Source organism: Anabrus simplex, chromosome 12, assembly GCF_040414725.1.
Source record: "Anabrus simplex isolate iqAnaSimp1 chromosome 12, ASM4041472v1, whole genome shotgun sequence".
Classification (NCBI taxonomy): Eukaryota; Metazoa; Arthropoda; class Insecta; order Orthoptera; family Tettigoniidae; genus Anabrus; species Anabrus simplex.
This window is the reverse complement of record NC_090276.1, coordinates 28,852,258-28,874,694: the sequence shown is the minus strand read 5'-3', so window position 1 is coordinate 28,874,694 and position 22,437 is coordinate 28,852,258. Positions and strand designations below refer to the sequence as shown.

Below are 22,437 nucleotides of genomic sequence, written 5' to 3'. Positions count from 1 at the left end.
AACCCCTACATAGAGGAAGAAGAAACACATTATTGGTGGAAAATTAATTAAAGAAATTCGGGATTGGCTAGATCCAAAATAAGGGGAAAAAGAGGGGTATACAGCCAACTTAAACCATGACAGAAAGAAATTTAACAAAGAACAAACTCTTGAAATAAAAATTTCTCCAACAAAATAGTTCTTTGATTTCGCACTAGGTTGCACTATTGTAATTCTTCAGTAGTGTCCTCTAGAAGAGAAAGTTCACACTTCTTACTTCAAGCGAAACAAAAACACATCAAAAGTGACACAGTTCAAAAACTCAAAATTTTCCACGTGGTGACATCTTCTGAGAAAGTAGAGAATTAATAGAATAGATAAAGTTCAACCTTCCTCCAGAAGAGGAGTTTCAACTGGCGCAACTTTTAAATAAACAGAGTAGAGGTGTACCGCCCGGTACAGACCTCCCCCCCCAAAAGTTCCTCCAAGGGGTAACACAGAAGAACATAAGCTTTGTTTCCAAAATAAGGTCCAAGTTTTGATGTTGATATTAAGATTAATTGCGGAAGCATTTATAAGATTTTTTAATTCAGTTTCAAAATGTTGTTGTTGCAGGTGAATGAAAGTCTTTAAGTTTGTAGAATTTGAATTTCTGAAGATAAACTTTTAATACTTAAAGGTGAAGAAAAATTTTGCAATGTCCACCAAATATTGTAGTTGAATTCCCAAGTGTAGTTATTGCTTATGGTGACTGTCCATGTAGTTGATGTAGATTGAGTCGAATGGCCGGACCGGCCGTTGCAGCTTGCGTCCAACGGAGGCCGCTCGGACCCCTCAAGTACCCTGAGATACCGCTCGCCCGCACTATGAGGGGAGCAGAGGTGTTGAAGTACGCCGCGCCCGCGGTGAACAGATACAGGCTGCGGGCATGTAGCAGGTCGTGCGCCGCACATCAGCCTTGGCCGGGAGGTGAGCTCCGGCTCGCCGTGCACATGTCGTCCTCGCTGGAGAGGAGGGGGCCCATCCCCCTCCCCAGTCGCTGCACGGCGCTGCGCGGCTGCGGGGGCGCTGAAACATTAAAGCTAGGCGGCAGAATTGTGTTGGACAATCATTTTTCTTTGAGGGCACAGGCTTGTAGAGAGAGAGTGAGGGGCCAGCGGCGTGCAGATATTCATGGTATTCATTAAGCCACTGTGTAGAGTGGAGCAGGAGACGGGAGCGTGGTAATGGCCGTGGCAAAGACAGGATGGCAGTTTAATGGGTCGGGGCAGGTTTCACAAACATGCTTACATAAGAAACAAAATCCTATAGAAGGGGCAGAATGCCTTAAAAGTGAAACTCAAAAAAAAAATATAACCTTCATATCCTTTCAAAATAATATGAAGCAAGTTAACACAGAAATTACACCGGTTTCACCTGGGACAGGTGAACTCTAAATATCCTCTCGGTGGCTGGATTACTTAGCAATAAGGTAACCGGCGTAAGAAAATCGAGAATGATACAAGGCCCATGAAATCTGGGGGCAAGCTTGCCCGCGGGAACAAAATTTTTGACCATAACCTGGTCACCTACCTTCAAGGTGGTGGGTCTCCGTCCACGATCATACCTTTCCCTAACCTTTTCATGAGATACTTTAAGATTGGCTTTAGCCTTCTTCCAAAGATCTTTAATGTTGTCCGGATCTATTGTCTCGGGCAGAATGTCATTCAGAGACCAGAGGTTAGAGAGCGGCGTGTTGGGAACGAACTTAAACATCAAAGAAGCTGGAGTAAACTTGTGAGATTCATGAACCGCCGAATTCAAAGCAAAAGCTATCCAATGCAGGGACGTGTCCCACCTGGAAGGATCTTCATGATGATAGGCAATAAGTGCGGACCTGAGATTACGGTTAACCCGTTCAGCCAGAGAAGGTTGAGGGTAATAAGCAGAAGTAGTTACATGAGAGATGGACAAGTCAAAACAGAATTTACGAAACAGATTTGATGTAAAAGCTTTAGCATTATCAGATACAATGTATTGACACGGACCAAAAGAAGCAAAAATAGAATTTAAGCAAGTAATGGTTGACTGAGCGGTAGCCAGCTTAGTCGGAAATAACCAGGAAAATCTTGTAAAACCATCTACACACACAAAGATGAACTTGTTGGCATTGCCCTTTGACTGGGGGAAGGGTCCCACATAATCGATATACAGGCGTTCCATGGGGCGCGACGCTTGATGAGAAGACAAAAGGCCTACTTTAGTGGACATGGTGGGTTTACTGAGCAAACAAGATTTACAAGCTTTTACAAGTTCACGGATTTCACCGTCCATACCTTTCCATATGAACATTTCACGAATCTTTTCACGAGTTTTAAAGATTCCAAGATGCCCCCCCAATGGGGTCTCATGATAGTATTTGAAGATCATAGGTACAAGAACCGCTGGAACAACAACTTTCATCAACTTATCATGCCTCGAAGGGCAACATAGAACACCATTCCTCAGAACATAAGGGACAGCATGTTCCCCAGAAGAAAGGGTTTCCATTATAGGAGCCAGCGTCGGATCTTCACGTTGGTATTTCTCAATATCCCTAAAAAGCATGGGAGCATCTGTTAAGATGGCCTTAACACCAGATAGTATGGACTCGGAAGGTGATGAACTATCGACCGGTTCGTGGGTTTCGACGTCGTTATGAAACATACGGCTGAGTCCATCAGCAACAACATTTTCGGTACCTCTGATATGTCGTACATCAAATTGGAAGGCAGAAATACGGATGGCCCAACGAGCTATACGACCAGTACGACGCGGCCTACCTAAGACCCAGCTTAAGGCTTGATTATCTGTCTCCAGGTCGAATTTGACATGTTCCAGATAGAGACGGAACTTTTCTAAGGCGAATAAGACTGCCAACCCTTCGAGCTCATAGATGGAATACTTGGCTTCTTGAACCGATAGAGTCCTAGATGCATAGGCGATGGGACGCCTCCCTAGTTCAGTCTCTTGAAGAAGGACTGCAGCTACAGCTGACGACGACGCGTCCGTTTGGACGATGAATTTCTTCGAGAAATCAGGCATAGCAAGTACAGGGGCATTACAGAGAGCTAATTTAAGATCTTCGAAAGCGGCTTGTTGAGAAGGTCCCCACTCGAATTTGATGCCTTTCCTACGAAGAAGGTTTAAGGGCGCCGCTCTATTAGCGAAGTTAGGAATAAACTTCCTGAAGAAATTCACCATACCAATGAATCTAGCGATACCTTTGATGTCCTTAGGAGGTTTAAAATCACGGATGGCCTGTGTTCTAGAATGATCGACAGCTACCCCATCGGGTGACACAATATGCCCCAGGAATGACATTGAGGGCTTAGCAAAGGCAACCTTGGACAACTTGACAGTTAACCCAGCCTTACGAAGGCGATTCAGAACTTCTCGCAGATGATCTAGATGTTCTTCAAAAGTCTCGGAAAATACGACGACATCATCCAAGTAGTGATATAAGTACTCAAATTTGATGTCGGAGAAGACCCTATCTAGTAGCCTAGTGAGCACAGCTGCCCCCGTGGGGAGCCCGAAAGGCACGCGGTTGTATTCATATAAATTCCAGTCCGTGGCAAACGCTGTAAGATGTTTAGACTCTTCGGCAAGGGGAATTTGATTATAGGCCTGATTCAAGTCCAAGATGGTGAAGAACTTGGCCTTACGAAACCATGAAAAGCAAGAATGAAGGTCGGGAAGGGGCACAGATTGTAACACCACCTTCCGATTGAGAGCCCTGTAATCAATGACAGGCCTGAAGCCTCCTTGGGGTTTCGGGACTAGAAAAATAGGCGAAGAATACGCTGACTTAGAGGGCCTAATAATACCATCCTTCAACATCTGATCGATGATTTCCTTCAGAGCCTTCATTTTAGGTGGAGATAGCCTATACGGTGGAAAACGGACAGGAGTCGAGTCCGTGACCTCAATTTTGTATTCAATAAGGTCAGTAACACCAAGAGTATCAGAGAACACCTCGGGAAACGACTGACACAATTTGCGAATACTATCAGCCTGCTCCTCAGGTAGATGTCTAAGGTCTAACAACATCTCATCCTGGGTAGGCGAAATAGATGAACATGATGCAGAATTACACTTTAATAGAGGGATTTTACAATTAGAGGCAAATTTGAATGTGCACGACTTACTCTGAAGATCGAGCACAAGACCCGTGTGAGACATGAAGTCCGCTCCCAGTATGATGGGGCAAGACAAATGCTTGGCCACAAACAATTTGATTTTCCATGTAAATTTAAAAACACGAATTTTGACCAGTAAGGAACCTAGAATTTCTAATGGAGATGAATTAGCCGAAACGTATTGAACAGGAGAAGAGACATAGTCAGGGAGTTTACAAACAGATTTCAATTTAGAATACCAATCAGCCGAAATAATGGAACAAACACTGCCTGAATCTAAGAGAGCTGTTACAGGCTCGTTATTTAACTCAATCTTAAGAAAAGGAACAGGTGCGGGGGTATCCGCCGCAATCCTAAGACACTCTTTAGGGCATTCAAAAGATGAATTTGAAGGCTGGTCGTTCTCTGCATTTACAACCTGTTTACTAGGGGCTGAGTCTCGGGAAGCTGGATTAGTCGGCTCAGCCGACGCCACTAGTCACTTTTTATTATTGGCATAGCTGGAATTTGCACCAGAAGTTGAGCAGGAGGGGGTGCTATTTGAGTTTGGGCAATTCTTGGCGATATGTGAGAAGGCCCCACACTTAAAACAGCCTTGTGATGACCCTGCTCCATTCCTTGTCCCACTTGACTTGATCAGAGGACACTTATTCCGCAGATGGTCAGGCGACCCGCAAGCATAACATTTACGGGGATTGACTGGTCGGCGAGGTGGAGGCCGAGTGTTACTAAAGGAAGGCGGGGGTTCTTTCGCCACACGCAAGGAATCGGCATACCTAACTCCTTCCGCAGAGACGGCTAATGCTTCCAGTTCAGAGAAGGTTTGCGGGCACGCCGCGAAACACAAATATGACCTGTAGGGTGGTGAAATCCCTTCGACAATAGCTTGCACGATCTGATCCTCAGGGAAGTGGAGAGCAAACACCCTAGTATAAAACTTAATATCTTGGATGAAGTCTGCCAGGTTTTCATCCAAGCGCTGTACCCGATAATAGTATTTCTGAATAAGGGAGGACCTGGCCCTAGCCGGGATGAAGTTAGCTAGCAAATGGGCATGGAAATCCTCAATAGAAGATTGCTCGGCAATGGCTCTAACTATTTTGTCAGATAGAACACCAATAGCATAAGGATAGATAATTTGCAAAATTTGACATGGGGAAAGAGAAAACACAAGGGCATGATCCTGAAATTCCACTAGAAATCTTAAAAATGAAATTACGTCACTGGTGGTGTTGACGGAAAACTTAGAGATACCTCTAAGCAACATTGCCAATGGATGAGGCAAGCTGCTGAACCCCGGTGACATAGTCGTTAAAGGTTTCAATGGCAAAGAAGTTAATTCAGAGCGGATGTTACTCAATGACGCGCGGCGTTCAGATTCGTTGTTCGATGGGGCAGAGATAGTTTGAGCAGCAACGGTTATACTATTGACTTCTCCCTGAGGAGGCTCTTCCTCGTTACCTACATTCACCGTGGCGGGTTGATCAGTTTTGGGAGGAGCTTCGCCGGTTAGCAATTGAGTGACCTTATTAGACAATTCAGAAATAGTTTCAAGGAGCGTATTAGCTTGCTTCCTCTGAACGTCATTCACCTTTAGAGACAATAGATCATTAACTCTATTTGCAAAGTGATACAGCCTGCCTTGCACACGCTTAATTTGATTAGGAGATGGATCGTTTTCATCAAAAAAGCTGACTACCGATGCTAGCCCAGTAATATTCTCGACAATCGTGGAAAGAGAGTCATCAATTTCTTTCTCTCCCAAATTGGGGATGGAAATGGGCAAATCAAGGGACTCTCTAAGCTTGTTAGTGTCTATTGCAACCGTGCCTCCAGATTGAACGTTTCTGATAGTTAACTCATATATCAACTCCTCTTTGCGCAAGTAGTTAAGGAGGAGAACATCGCGAGGGCCGGGCATGATGACAGAACAATTTTGAAAAACTCAAAAAATTCCAGCAACTGAGAAAATTGTTAGAGTTCGAATCAAAGCAATGTTTAGCCGTCAAAAGGGGCTAAATTGAGACCCATTCAACCACGCTCTGCTACCACTTGTTACGGAGATATCCGTGGTAGGTAGAGGTGAAAGAAGGTGCGGGTGTGAATGGGTTTCAAGCTACGAAATTAACGTGCAATGTAAAATTAATTTAAAATTTAACTAGGTTATATTTTCTTTTCAAAAACAAGAGATAACAATCATAACAGGTACAGAGTAGCAAAAATGTAGGTACAATATTACTGGGTTCGGGCTCAGTGCCCTCGCTTCATAACTTTTGGGCAATCAGCCCCGCCTTACTCCCAAAGAAAATTTTAGCCAAGGGGCAGAAAACCCCATTCATGCCCAGGAGCACTGGCTCCAAACATTACACATAAAGCCTGCACGAGGCATACAGAAACAAATTTCAAAGAGCGATCCGCTCTCAAAATTGTAAGCCTATCACAAGGCCACACCAAACTCTACCTTCAAGCTGTCCTCTAAGGACGTATTTACAGGGGTAAAATACCCAAACTACGGAGGTCTATTACATGAAAAGAAGGTTGATTACATGACTTCTAAAATAACAATTTGAGAGGAGGCGAACTTGCACTCCTAATACACTTTGTTTTTAAAACCTAATCTGGCTCTGGGCCACTAACGCAAGGGCTAGTCCCATACTACAGAGGTGACTTAGAGAAGAACACTTTACATTACATAAACGAAGAATAGTTTGAGAAAATAAGTTCACCTCAAAACAAATGTGAGTGGGAGCTCGAGAGGGTTAGCACTCTCTATCCCAATATGTAGCTTTACAAGAAAAAGATGAAAAGAGTAATTACATTTTAGGAAAAGGTTACATGATGGAAATGCTTCGAACCCGCCGCGAGTGTTAAACTGCCGACCTAGCAAGAAAAGAAATTATTAATAGGCCATTACCTGGTGTTGAACGGCTGAAGAAGAAAGAGGCGCTTCCCGCCTCCTGCTATGTACTTAATACACTGAAAGATGGAACAGAAGTGGCCCGGAGACCCCAAAATCAGCAGTTTATATCCTCTCGCAGAAGTTTCTAGGCGTTAGGGGAAAGAAAACACCCTCCCACAAAATCTTTATTGGTTCGGGAAAAGAAACCCCTACATAGAGGAAGAAGAAACACATTATTGGTGGAAAATTAATTAAAGAAATTCGGGATTGGCTAGATCCAAAATAAGGGGAAAAAGAGGGGTATACAGCCAACTTAAACCATGACAGAAAGAAATTTAACAAAGAACAAACTCTTGAAATAAAAATTTCTCCAACAAAATAGTTCTTTGATTTCGCACTAGGTTGCACTATTGTAATTCTTCAGTAGTGTCCTCTAGAAGAGAAAGTTCACACTTCTTACTTCAAGCGAAACAAAAACACATCAAAAGTGACACAGTTCAAAAACTCAAAATTTTCCACGTGGTGACATCTTCTGAGAAAGTAGAGAATTAATAGAATAGATAAAGTTCAACCTTCCTCCAGAAGAGGAGTTTCAACTGGCGCAACTTTTAAATAAACAGAGTAGAGGTGTACCGCCCGGTACATAAACATCGAAAGGAACAGTGACAGAGGGGCAGTTAGGTTATGGATGTAAGAAGCAACAAGTGAGAAAGAAAAAGGAAGAGAACATTGTAGAGAAATCATGCGAAAACAGATTAGAAAATAGGAAAATGGATAGTGCTGTATTCATCGGAATAATCAATGGAGAAACGCAAGAGGGACAGATGAGATATAAAAGGAGGATACAACATTTGGGAAAGAAAAGAGACAATGGACGGCTATCCGTGGCAAGAAGAATAGTATGTATGTATGTGGGGAGATTTATGCAGTCGATGACTGAAGAGGACATCAGATCTTACTTGGAGGAAAATGGAGTTAGGGAAGTAATAGAATGTACAAGCTTGCCTAACAAAGGATATAGCAAAGCATTCAAACTTGGTGTACCTTCCTCGAAAAAAAGAAAAGGTAGATGACAAAAATTTCTGGCCAGAAGGCATCATTTTTCGCTGCTTTCGATTTTAATAGCAGGGGAAAGTCATACAGATTCGAGTTGACTAACTCAGTTCTCATTAAAGTTTTAAATTTCAATCAATCAGTGAAACTTCGTGAATTAAGGTGTATTTTATGGAATGTTGAGGGGTTGAATGGCGTATTAATTATAGTTACTGAAAAACTGTTTAGTACATATGACATAGTGATACTGACGGAAACATTCCTAACATCTTATCTGCATGTGAAAGGAAAATATGCAGTGCATAACTTCGCATCTCAAGGAGATAGAGGGCGGCCTAAAAGGGGAATTTCATGTCTTTTAAGCCCAGCTCTGAGCCCATTCGAAGTAGTACATAAAAGAGACAATCTCTTATTGGTTGAAACAACAATTTGTTGGATAATCAGCGCATATTTTCAGCCAGAGTGGATATCATATGACATTATTCGAGAAATTAACACAGCTCTTACACAAGTGGATGACAACAAACGTCTGATTCTAGGGAGGATTTCAACTGCCAAATTGATGGATAACAGAACGAAAAAGTGCGGACTGTTATTCAATATTTGGAGGAAGAAGGACTCACTCTGCTCGTTAAAAGAAATGAACAGACCGAATGGAAGCAGTTGCATAGACCTTTTATTCAGTAACATTGAAAGCCAAAAGGAAAAAACAACCAAAGCTTTGCACGGAGTAATCATAAGGAAACACATCCCAGTGCAAATGACATTCGCAATAATAACTGAAATTGAAAGAGAAGCACCTCGGGAAACATCGTCGAGAAAGCTAGATAGGGACAAACTTAATGACAACAGGGTCAAAATACCTACTAGGTATATTACAGCTAATTAAGGACGGCAATATAGATAAAGCACTGGAAAGAATAGAAGAAATCATTAAACACGCGATTATAAAGCAAAAGTCACCTATAAGGAAGGCAAGGCCTTGGTTCAATTGACTGTGCTACTTCAAGAGGAAGGAAGCTATCGAAGCTTTACATAAAACAAGAAATTCACCAACTGTTGAAAACTTAAAGGAATATGCTGCGAAAAGAAGAATATATAAAACTACAATTAAGGAGGCAAAGAGACATTACAATCAGAAAGAAGAAGAAAAACTAATGGCACTAGCAAAGAAAGAACCATTTAAAATTTTGAAAGCGAAACAGCCTAAGTTTCCAAGACATCTACCAATACAATCAAGGGAGACACATTTTACAGGTATCCCACAATCCCGAGATACCAGACAGCAAAATAATAGAGTAAATAATTCCTTAGAAGTGGATCTATTCACAATAACTGAAACAGAAGAGAAAAAAGCAAGACGGAAAAGCAGCTGGCCGCGATTTGATTTTCTATGAGCATATCAAAACAAGCTGGACGACACTGAAAGAGCCGATATCAGAGCTATTGAATAAATGTCTAATTGAAGGAATTATACCCCACAGATGGCGACATTCCATATTAAAAATTCTGTATAAAGGAAAGGGAGAAGTAAGTGACCCAAACTATTATCGTGGAATTGCATTAGAAAGCACACTATTTAAAATTTACACAGAACTAATATCAAAAAGATTAGAAGAACTAGTTGAGCATTCCATCCCGCAGGAACAGTTTGGTTTCAGGACCGGAAGATCGACTCTTCATACGATTAAATGTCTTCTTGAAGAAATAGAAGAAACACTTAGAATACCAAAAAGGAAGCTATAAGCTGTTTTCACACACTTTTCAAAAGCGTCTGACTCGGTTAGCAGAAGTCTTATATTGGAAAAGTTAGAAAACATCATAGGAGATCATTACATATTGCGGATAATTAGAAGTATCTTATCAGAGAATTATGTCAGTGTGGATGATAATTTATCAATATCAAAACCGATATTGCAGGCTGTAGGATTACTCCATGGAGACCCTATCAGCCCTTTATTATTTAATATAGGAACACATGATGTAGTACAAGCTACCGCCTCAGAACAAGTCAAGATCTTAATATATGCAGATGACATGGTTTTGTTATTGCCAAATCTAGGACAATTACAGGAATCCCTGGACAAACTAACTAAGTGGTCAGAAGAGAATCAATTAACTATCAACAGAAATAAGACTGTAGGTATGATATTCAGAAGGGGAGGCAGAACCTCAGGCAAAGAAACCTTAACGTGTGAAGACGTCAAAATTAACATAGTCAATAAGTGTAAATATTTAGGAATAACAATGCAGACCAGAGGGATAGTGTTCACGGAACACATCAGAGAGAGAACCATAGCTGGAATATTGGCAATCAGCAGCGTCAAGCACTTAAACCAGATCTTTATTGACACCGTAAGGATTTTGTTTAGGGTTAAAATAACATCTGTGGTTACCTACAGAATACAACTCATTTGGGACTATCTTAGCAAACATGACTTAAAAAAGCGATCTACCTAAAAAGATTTCTAAGTGCATCAAAATTCACCCCATCTCGTTTAGTATATGAAATGACAAGAGAAAACTTCTTTATTGAAGATCTTCAGATTCAGATGCCTTACACTACGAGTTATGGAGACCTCTTGGTCGAAATGAAGAGGAAGAAAGAAGAAATATGGGATGAATTCTACTCTACTGATGCGATGACGACAGAGTGGACAGATAGTGGTTACGAATTATTCAGTGACCCGCTTTGCTGTTGACGGGTTTCATCATAAGTGCTGCCAACGTAAGGCGTATCATGTACCAGATCTGCAATGTTTGTGCTTGTAGTGTGGCAAGCGATGTGATAGATATCATGCTTTGCATTGTCACGGAAAAAATATATCCTTGACTGAACTAAGTAAGGAATAATTCATGCGTATATCCTGTAATTACTTTTGGCCATTCGCCGCATTAAACATTATTATATCTAAGGCTCCTTTTCTTCACCATTAAGTTTAACAGAAATTTCATACATTTTTACAAGTGAATGACAAATAAAAATAAACATCCTCGAATGACACAGACTTAATGGTAATGCATGATTATTAATTTATTAAAATACAGTGTAATATAGTACTTACAACAGCAATTATTATTCAATGCAAGAAAATAGGCCAATCCCCTAAAAGGAATTCCAAGTAAGATTTTCATTATTTTCACTTCCTCATAATGTTATAAACTTTGGGCTGCGGAGTGTAAAGTTTTGCCTCCGATCCACAGTTGCAGCTACAGTAGATATTTCTTGAATCCACAAAGCCACACCTCATCACACAAAGACGAATATTTCACGTTAATAACACAAAGGACATTCATTACTGAATACTCATACCAACGATTAACATTATATTTACTGTATCGCACTTGTGTAAACAAATTACAAATTTTCGGAATGCCTCCTAAACATAGAAAAAACATACTGTATGTAAATATGAAAACCAATGATACCAACCTTAGCCTATAAAACAAACAAGCATCGTAACAATAACAAACACGGGCGACTTGATAAGTATTAATAATAGTTTTATTGCAGCCAAATGGCCATGTAAGTAAGTACATTAATTCTAACATTTCCACATAGGTCTCATTCTTCTGAACAGAATTTAGTCAATGATTTCCCTCTATTAGGACATGTCAAGACGTGGTATCTATCACATTCACGATCGCACAATTTACACATGCATCCAAGTTCAGGTTCATGAAATGTTTTGGTTTTGCAAAGCTTAAAGTGAAAGCCATGAACAGCCAATCTAATTACAATATGTCTTAATTCGTAGTTCGCTTCCATCCATCCCCGCGTTGTCATAGCATCCGTTGCATAGAAATCTAACCAAATGTCTTCTCTTTTCTGCTTCAGTTCCGTAAGTAGTCGATCGTAATTTGTCGTGGATGGTAGTGACATCTTGAAGCGTAGCTCTTCGATCAGGAAAGATTCCCTTGTCAGAACATACACAAGTCGAGATAGTGTATACTTCGAAAGCCCCAGAGCTTTCTTTAAGTATGCGGCTTTGACTTTCTCTATTCGTCGTAGACTATTAATATTTAGGTATTCCCAGACGAGTTGTAGGCCATAGGTGATTATAGGCACAACTTTAATATTGAAGAGCTCTATCGCTGCTTTAACTGACATCTTACATAAATCTTTGATTTCATTCACTGCTTTAAATGCCAAGATAGTCCTATTCTCTATGTGTTTTGTGAAAACATCACCTCTGGTTTGGAATATGACTCCCAGGTATTTGAAGTGACTAACCCTTGTTAGTTCTTTACCATTGTAATGGACTCTGTCAGTCACTGCTGATCTTCCGCCTTTTCTGAAAATCATGTGGACAGTCTTTTGGTCATTTATGCTGAGATCAATTTCATGTGCCCATGCTGCCAGAAGATCAAAGGACTCTTGCAGGTCCTCCAGCCGTTCTGCAGCGAGAACCATATCATCTGCATATACATACAACTTTACACCATCCTTGATGCATCGCGTCACATCCGAAGTGATTATTGAGAACAGAAGAGGACTTAGAGGATCTCCTTGTAGTACACCATTGGTCTGTGCTATTGCATCTGATATTGATATGTTATCCTGTATAAATACTGTATTGTTGGAGAGAATGTCTTTGATTATGACCGTCAGGTAGTGACTCTTACCAATTAATTGTTCCAACTTTGTCAGGAGTATGTTCCTATTGAGCATATCGAAAGCTTTAGAGAAGTCAACAAAGATTGCGTGGAGCTTTCCACCTGGTACTCTTAGTGCTTCCTCGATATCTTGTTTTAAACACTCCACCGCTTGCAGGGTAGATCTACCTCTTCTGAAACCAAACTGTTGCTCTGGTATATATTGATCCACAAGTGTTGTTAGCCTGTCAGTGAGAATTTTGGTCATTACCTTAAAAAGAGTGCATTCGAGTGCGATACCTCTGTACGAGTCTGGATCTCCCATATCCCCTTTGCCCTTGTATACCATTTTGATGTAGGATCTCCTCCAGCTATCTGGTATTCTACCTCTCCGAAGACATTCGTTCATTAAATAAGACCACGTTTCTTTCAAAATTGAAGTCACAGTTTTTAAATGTTCGTATTTTAGTAAATCTGATCAGGTCCACAAGCCTTTCCATTTCCCATGCTGTGTATAGCGTTCTCGATATTCATTACAGTTATAGGCAAAAACTCAGTTACATCTTCTAATTGTGCCTGTAGCGGTCGAGTATCTTTAACCTGAAGCACTTGACACATATGTTTTTCCCAGGTTTCTATTGGTATGTCCCTAGGGAATTTTGGTTTTCTTGGGTTCAGTATTTTATAAGGATGATAGTATAAAAGTCTTTGCGACTTGATGTGCCCAATCCAACGGCTTATCCAAGACTTATTTATTATTGGAAGTGCGCACAAATGTGCAGAGTACAACAAAAGAAATGATTTAAATATTATTTCCATTAATATTTAGTTTTTATCCAAGACTTATCACAACGGGTAAACCGCAATGCAAAGATCAACAAACAAACAAGAATAAGAAGACGACCTTTTACATACTTCGGATCTCGGATCATTCGGAATTCGGATACAAATTCTCCTTGGCACCATGCACATCTCTTTGCTTCCGGATGTTTGTGTTGTTCCTAGTTCATAACCTATGTTAATCTGGAACTTTGTGATATGAAAATAAGCTTCATTTTTGAATTTCTATACGTTTCTGTGCTGAATATGTTCAGACACTTATAGCAGAAACTATTTGAAAATCTGTGACTTCGCATGTGAGCCTGATGTTCAAGACGACTTTAACCTAAAACTGTCCGTGATCAGTAATTCACCGAAAGCGGAATATTATTGATTTTGTATTATCATGCGAATTTTAAAGCATGTTGTTTCTCAGAGACGAAAGTGTGCGTTTATTATCCGTCCATTGCATGATTCTGCTGGATATATGTATGAACCTCGCTACAGTAGTGAACAGCAAAAGAAAATACTTCAGATCCTGAATGATTCGAGCCGTGGTAATTTGGCAGAGTTTGCTATTAGTAAAACTAGAATTGAGAGATTGCAGAAATTCCTTGAGAAGAATGGACCATTTCGGGATTTAAATGAAGTTCTAGAAGTAGAAGGTTTGAGTGTAAAAACACTTGAACGGCTGTGTGATAGCATTATTTCAGACAAAGAACAGGTGAAAGATGGAAGTAAAAAGGTTGTTGGGAGACTGAGTAGATCTGGATTAGTAATTCCATCTGCCAAATTTATTAACGGAAATGTTGTTAAAAATGTGGTTGGGTTACACGTCAATAGGAGTGTTATTTCTTGGGCTAATCTATCCAGAGATAGGGAGTTGCTGCATTGGGACATGTATGAATTGCCCAGTGGAATAAAGAATCACCCTTGTCATTTATACGAAGTTCTTGTTGATGTGAAGAAGAAATTACCACAAGCTGATTTGTATGTCATGGAGGATGTTCGATATTCTCTGCAGCACTTGTCCGATTTACTGTTTCACCATATCCGAACAATTCTGTTCATGCTTCTCAATAATGACCAGAATGTTTCTTGCTCTTCTGAAATTAGTCATCGGGTATTCTTCCTGCGACACCTTGCATCTGCTCGTTTGTTTGAACGGTTAGTTGGGAATGAAAAAGTGTCTGCTCAGTCTGTAGTATCTAAGATTCTTGAAACCACTTTTCAAAATTCTGTCAGTGCTGACTGCAGTTTAAGAATTACATATTCAGCTAAAAATAGTGTTGAGAAAGAACTACTTTCTGAAGCTCTACTTCTAACTGTATCTTTCATGGATCTGATAGTCCTCAAGAATATAAAAGAGTTATCATAGCTTAATATGTTGTTTATAAAAGTTTGTGTTTAAGTAGCAAATCCTTCGAATTGTATATACTAGACATAATTACATTTATAAATAAGGAAGAGTTTTTGGATTGGTAAAACTGTTGTTCATTCTTCTTAGCAAACCCTTTTGTTTTAAGTTACTCTATCTCCTTGAGAGATCATCTAGTAATAAAAGAAGAAACTTGTTTTAGTGAATGAAGTAGTATTTTTCCTATTATTTCTGGAGGGGAGAGTGCTTTTCTGTCTCCTGTTAATCTTTCCTCTTAACCTTGTATAGACAACATTTTTTAAACCACAACAGTTTAGTGGTCTGTCTGTATGCCAGATACCCTTGTTCTTTGGGGGATCAGTGCTCCTGCTTTAATTTTAGGGCTGAATACAGTGACCTGATTAGTGTAAATGGTGCTCAAATTTAATTGTGAATAAACTGGTAATTCTGAAAACTAAACACATAGATCAGGCACTTATACTCACTTAATTCTTATTTCTTCAAATTCTGAAAACTAAACACACAGATCAGGCACTCATACTCACTTAATTCTTATTTCTTCATACAACATATATTTTGGACCAGATATGCCAAGAAAAGGAAGTAGAAAAAGCTTTAGTTATTAACTACAAACTTCAGAGTTCTTACTTTTGGATAGGTGGTGAATAAAAAAAAAAGAAAAATGGAATGTCTTTGTTAAGAGTTTATGGGGGCAATGGACATCACTATTCAGTTTTGCTCTCTTCTAAAACGACACTAAAATCTTTTGTTTGCTAACATGAAAATTCTGAACTGTTTTTGAACGTAACAATTTAGGGCAGTTTCATACCAGGTAAGAGACCTGATGATATCTTGTGTCAGCATCAGAGAAGCAGAACTAGGCCTATTAGTGTAGACATTTGTTTTACACTAAATGTGTACCGGTATAAGGTTATTAGAGGTACAGAAAATGCAGCTCACTGGGCGAGTTAGCCTTGTGGTTAGGGGCACGCAGCTGTGAGCTTGCATCCGGGATATAGTGGGTTCGAACCCCACTGTCGGCAGCCCTGAAGATGGTTTTCCATGGTTTCCCATTTTCACACCAGGCAAATGCTGGGGCTGTATCTTAATTAAGCTCATGGCCGCTTCCTTCCCCATTCCTAAGCCTTTCCTATCCCATCGTCGCCGTAAGACCTATCTGTGTCGGTACGACGTAAAACAAATATCAAAAATGCAGATTGGGGAAAAAGGAGCTCCGAGGCACAAATATGAACTTACTTTCCGTACTGTATCCAGGTCAAATCCAATATTTCCTAAATTCAAAAATCAAAACTGGCTTAAAATTTACCTCTAAGTGATAATGATTTGTGCAGCGTTTACAAAGTCTCCTCCATATGAGAATATGTGTTTGGATCTGAAGGTTCATCTTGCACCTCAGAACAGGGTTCTAAGTTTCTCAAGATCAAGAACTCCAGATCTAGTGAAGATCGTCCTGTCTTTGGGTGGGCAATCGTTATACAGAGAGTAGCGTGGATTTTCCATTGCTTCTTATATTTAGCATCAGTTATGTCCCTTCATGTATCAGGTGGTGTTATTCCGAAAAGCAGATAGAGTTCTTGAGCAGGTATTGGTTTAAGGCATCCTGTGCTAATGTGAGCCATTTCATTTCTGGCAGTATCTATGTGGTTTGCATGAACTGATCCTTCGCAGGAAGGAGCTGCACATTCTGCTGCTGATGTTCGTAGGCTTATTGCTAATTTTTGCAAAGTTGCTGGCTGTGCTCCCCAAGTATAACTTGTGAATTTGGTAAGATGTTCGTTTCTAGCACAGACTTTAGGCCTACCTTTTGTATTCAAGCAGATAGCCTACATAAAAATAATCTGAACCCAGTATCATGCAATATCGAGCCTAAGGTTTTGCTAATATGATATTGAAGGTACAAGTTTATAGATAGCCGGGCTGAGTGGCTCAAGAGGAATCAAGAGGCTAGGAGTAACACTAGACAGTTACGCAGCAGAAAGAAAAATTACCAACAAACCCAATTTGGAACATATGAGAACCATTCAAATTCTACCTCACATTAGAAAGTGTTCATTCACCAACAAGTTTGTTCATGAACAATATTCTCGTATTGACAACATAAAATTAATGCCAATACAGTTTGAACAAATGTTACTCCAGCAACATCGAGAACAAGTTAAATGTTCATAACATAAGAAATTAACTGTAGCAAACTGTTAATATAGTTAACGGAGTTTCAACGACAATCATACAAGCCAAGCAACATTGAATCAATACAATTAGCCAGATCTCAACGGTTTTTTAAAATAATTTTAAAGCATGTTCACCAGATGAGTTTCGTCAATAAAATGTTAGACATAGATAGATTTTAGACAAATATGTTTTAATTTAAAGACATAATTTTATTGTTATATGACTTGTAAAATATTATAAGATTTGTCAATCAGGTTTACAAGCATAATTTAATCCAATAGAATAGATTCATGATCTTATGTAACCTTAAATAAATTGTATTTGGCTGATGTTCCTCACAAAAAAAGGAGCGAAACATGTATATCAACAACTTAATAAATATGTAAGTTTTTATTACGTTTTTATTGTATTGAATAGGTGGTATTTAACAAAATTATAAGAATTTATATCACTGGACACTGGCGGATAGCCAAGCTTCCGCTGCAGCGAGACATACAGTGAGCCATAGTACACTGAAAGAATCGTATACTGTAATGGACTCTCGAGCTCAGCTCATTTGAAAATAATACCCATTTGCATTCACTGTCCTCTTCTTAAAGGAAGGTTTAAATAATAGATGGATTTATTTACAGTGTTAAGAAGGTAGTCGAAACATAATTCTGAAGTAGCTAGTAAGTAGGTAGGCTGTTAGGTTATACTATTTATAAGTTTAATGAATCTTAGTATTATAACTTAGTTGACATTTGTCAATTAAACTCGACTCTAGCCTGCCCCTATGACTATGCTCATGACCACTTAAAAGTACGTGTTTTATATTGGGAAGAACGGCTCAGTATTCTCTCAGTTCATATGTCACATCGTTGCACAAGACTTCAACCATATGTGGACAGACGCAATAACTTAACCAATAGTATGTTGAATCAGAAAACCAGTGGGCTACTGTACATCTCGGGTAGCCTATACAAAATATGACGATTTAAAAAATCCTCAGCTGATAGAAAAATACATATTTTCAAAAATGACTGAGCGAGTTGTCGTGCTGTTGGTATCGCGTAGCTATGCGCTTGCATTCGGGGAATGGTGGGTTCGACTGCTTTTTTTTTTTTGCTAGTTGCTTTACGTCGCACCGACACAGATAGGTCTTATGGTGACGACGGAATAGGAAAGGCCTAGGAGTTGGAAGTGGCCGTGGCCTTAATTAAGGTACAGCCCCAGCATTTGCCTGGTGTGAAAATGGGAAACCAAGGAAAATCATCTTCAGGGCTGCCAACAATGGGGCTCGACCCCACGATCTCCCGGATGCAAGCTCATAGCCACGCGCCTCTATGCGCACGGCCAACTCGCCCGGTGATGTATTAGAGTGGCTAGCATTTATTTCTAAGAAAGGAATTCATAGTATGAAGGCCAGATAGCAGCTGCAAGCACTGAATGATGTTGCTGCTGTCTTACCAGCACATACTACACAGATGCAGTAGGAGCAGTGACTAATGTGCCGTGAATCAGATCACTATCGATTCAGTAATGTGAACGGAATCAAATTAATCAATTGCGTAAAATGAATCAAATGTCCCATCACTATACCAAAGCAGGGAACCTCAAATATTTGTCCCGAATGAGCAAATTTATAATACCAATTTATAATGTCCAATAACGGGCCAGTTATATTGGTACTACTACTAGATCATTCGAGGACGAGGGAGTCTTTTGTTTTCATGCCCTTCGTGACCCTTGTCTTTCTTTGGCCAATATCTTCATTTTTTCTAAGTGTTGGATCCTTTCAATTTTTTCTCTCTGATTAGTGTTATATAGAGGATGTTTGTACTTTCTCTTAAAACAACAACCGGGCGAGTTGGCCTTGCGGTTAGGGGCGTGCAGCTGTAAGCTTGCATCTGAAAGATAGTGGGTTTGAGCCCCACTTTCGGCAGCCCTGAAGATGGTTTTCCTTGGTTTCCCATTTTTACACCAGGCAAATGCTTGGGCTGTACCTTAATTAAGGCCAGGGCCGCTTTCTTCCAACTCCTGGGCCTTTCCTATCCCGTCGTCACCATTAGACCTATCTGTGTCGGTGTGACGTAAAGCAAAAAAAGAAAAGAAAACAAGAATCATCACCACCACCACCTGTCCTGGAGCATGCAGTTAATGAGACATGTATCTAATCTGGCTTATTCAAAGGCTCGGAATTAAAGAAAATCTTTCTAGATTTGAGCTTCAGTTGAAGTGATTGGTAATCAAAGAATAGATAGAACTTCACTGTTAATGTCTTGAATATTTTAGTTTCAGATGTCTGGGATAGCTGGTATGAGGCAGTCTGTAATAATTCAACCTATCATTTTGTTTAGCAGGGGAAAACAAATTGCATTCAAGGCAAGTGCAATCTTTGGCAGAATAACATAGCTAGTACAGAGATTGTAGAGTACTCTGATGGGCCCTTTTGATAATACACCAGTACAGTTTGAGTTAGCTAAAATCTTCACCTCAAATAACTTGTCCATTGTTAAAGATATCAAAATTTGTTTTCACTTTCATTGTTATCAAGAGACTCTTAATGAAACTTACAGTACTTCTCCAGGGTATCATTGTCTGCCAAGTAATTGTTGGATACTAACCTTGTTAAATTTAAAATAGAACTGCACTGTTTTCTACGCCTAGCATTAGAGTTAAGGGCTTTGTAAATTTAGGGGTAAGATTATATTTGAAATCCCATAAGTACTTCTTGAGAAAATGAAATGTCCTCAGATTGCTTAATTTCCTGCCATAGACTGCCCTGTTCAAATTAACATTATCCCTTACAAACCATTGCATGACTCCTTTTCCTGTACCTGTTCTGTGCAGCAATATTAAGCAGAGTTTGTAAGTGTATCTCTGCCATGTTAAATTTATGATTCTTATGTTCCTTTTCCTCTAAAAGTATTTGACCTAGTCTATTGAAATCATCATTATTAGTCGTTTTGCTCATTGCTGAGTGTTGCGACCTCGTAATTATATCATTTCTGCGTTGCAGCTTTGACGAGATGCCTCCATCCACAGCAGTTTCCAGCTTTCCCTAACATGATCTGAAGAGGTAGACCATTGGTCTTCTTCACCTGATCTGTCTACTTGCTGTTCTTCCTCGTAGTCTACTGCTTTCAACTTTGCCTTACAAAACAGTTTTTTCCAAGTTCTCTTCTGAAAATGTGGCAATGAACTGGAGGTAACACCCACTTACACGTTTCTTGATGCTCAGTTCGTCCATAATGGAAACTTTAGTTGTTCTTTCCATCCAGGGTAAACATAGCTTTCTCCGCCAACACCACATCTCAAAGGTAGCAATTCGATTTTTGTCTCTAAAATTGACGGTCCATGTCTCCCAACCGTACAGAAATACTGAGAACACCAAGCACATCTTAAGTAGCTTTTGATATTGCCCGGTTCTGCCAGATTTTAGTGAGTTTAACTATTGCAGCATGACTTCAGAAAATACGTCTTTTGATCTCTCTTTCACAGCTTTCCGTGTCATTGATGACTGACCCCAGGTATGTAGAATAATGTTCTTTTTTTTCTTTTTTTCAAAATTTAACTTCTCAACATTTTTATCTTTGAGAACATCAAATATTTCTTTTAATGTGTATGAATGTGTATGGTAAACTTGTGACTTGAATTGCTGAAATCTCTAATCTTCATACTTTCTGAGAATAAGGAACACACACTGGAGAAAAATGCTCTTGTAGATAAATATTACTTTAATGTGCTCCAGACCCATATTCTGGATCGGTTCGATTGTCTTCATCTTCTCTGCCTCTTTTCTGGTTTCTTTTAACTTCCTAGCTTCCTTTGAACTGGCTTCAAATTTTATATTTGACTTACTCCTAGGTAAACTGCCCATTTCGCAGTATGCAACAGTCATGGTCACTTGTGGTTCTATAACCAGTTTATAATCCTCCCACTGTTTGTCTCATTGAATCTAACATTAGTGTCATAACCTATGTTCCTACTGCCCTTGGAAATTGCAGTTACGTTGGGGCATTAATGTAGCCACTAAATCTACTCTTTAGAATTACATCCTCAAAATACTATACACGTTTACACGGCATTATCTACATTAAACAAATTTGCTTAGAGCTGAAAGTAGCCCTAAATCTATTGTTACGTTTCAGCACCCTTGGTAGCTCCTTTAGGTATTTCCAGGAAGGGGTTGGTGACTCAAACGACCTGGAATCTCCCAGCCGGCCTTCCCGTGTATTGTTCTCGGCGGCCGGCTTACCTGTGAGTTTCTTTGAGATTCAACAGGAATGTTCTGCCGCCAGTGATATCGTGAAATTTCTCTATCAAATTATGTGAGCTATAAAAAGGGAGACGAGCCCTGGAGAGTCAGTCAGAGTTGGATTCCATATGGGAGTCAGTGTTAGAGTGAGCGACAGTTGGGCTCTGAGGTGGAGCCAGTGTGACTCTCAGTGAGTTGGGATTTGGCGGCTGGGCTGAGATAACATATAAATAATGCACAGTAGAGTTTTCAACCTTTTCAATACTAAATTGTATTTACAATATTTACATTACATGGGACTAGTTTCAACCCTACTCGGGGTCATCATCAGCCATATTAAAACATACACAATACAGTGAAGCTTTGGAATGCGAGTAACTTGGTCTACGAGTGTTTTGCAAAACGAGCAAACATATTAAATAAATTGTAACTTGATAAGCGAGTGAGTTTCTAATATGAGCGTCATGTGTGCCTACGTTTTCCCCTCCCCTGTTCGTTTGTTGAATGGATGAACAAGGTCTTTGGTCCTGTAGTGAAGGAATACCTTTCAGAAAATAATCTGCCGCTCAAAGTCTTGCTGGTTGTGGATGGAGGAATTCAGGTTTGTTAAGGTTAAGTTCCTTCCTCCCAACACTACTCCAGCCTATGAATCAGCAAGTCATTTCGAACTTCAAGAAGCTATACACCAAAGCACTATTTCAGCGATGTTTCGAAATGACGAAAGGAACAAACCTTACCCTCCGAGAGTTTTGGAGAAATCATTTCCCCACCCTGAACTGCCTGAAGATCATTGATAAAGCCTGGGATGGGGGTCACCAAGAGAACACTCTCTTCCGCTTGGGGAAAGCTGTGGCCTGACTGTGTCCTTGGATGTGACTTTGAGGGAATTGTTGGTGACAGTGAGCTACCGATTATCAGTGAAATTGTGTCCTTGTCGAAGACCATGGTGCTGGAGGTGAATGACGTGGACATTCAAGAGCTGGTGGAAGAACATTGCGAGGAACTTACCACCAACGAACTGATGGACTTGCATCGCGAACAACAGGAGATCTCATTCGAGGAATACGAGGAGAAAAAGTCAAAGGAATCTCTCACTTCAACTAAGAGTCGAGAGAAGTGC

General features: G+C 39.9%; 1 protein-coding gene across 1 annotated transcript; it reads left to right on the top strand.

The window, feature by feature from the left end:
* The first annotated feature begins 13,488 nt into the window (after positions 1-13,488).
* LOC136884426 (transcription elongation factor, mitochondrial) lies at positions 13,489-17,464 on the top strand. Its single transcript, XM_067156572.2, has one exon. It carries the CDS (start codon positions 13,913-13,915, stop codon positions 14,882-14,884), a length of 972 nt encoding a protein of 323 aa, XP_067012673.2. The 5' UTR covers positions 13,489-13,912; the 3' UTR covers positions 14,885-17,464.
* The last annotated feature ends 4,973 nt before the right edge of the window (positions 17,465-22,437 follow it).

Bases quoted from the DNA above. Each gene is read 5' to 3' on its own strand.
- LOC136884426 (XM_067156572.2), top strand. From the start codon at position 13,913: ATGCGAATTTTAAAGCATGTTGTTTCTCAGAGACGAAAGTGTGCGTTT.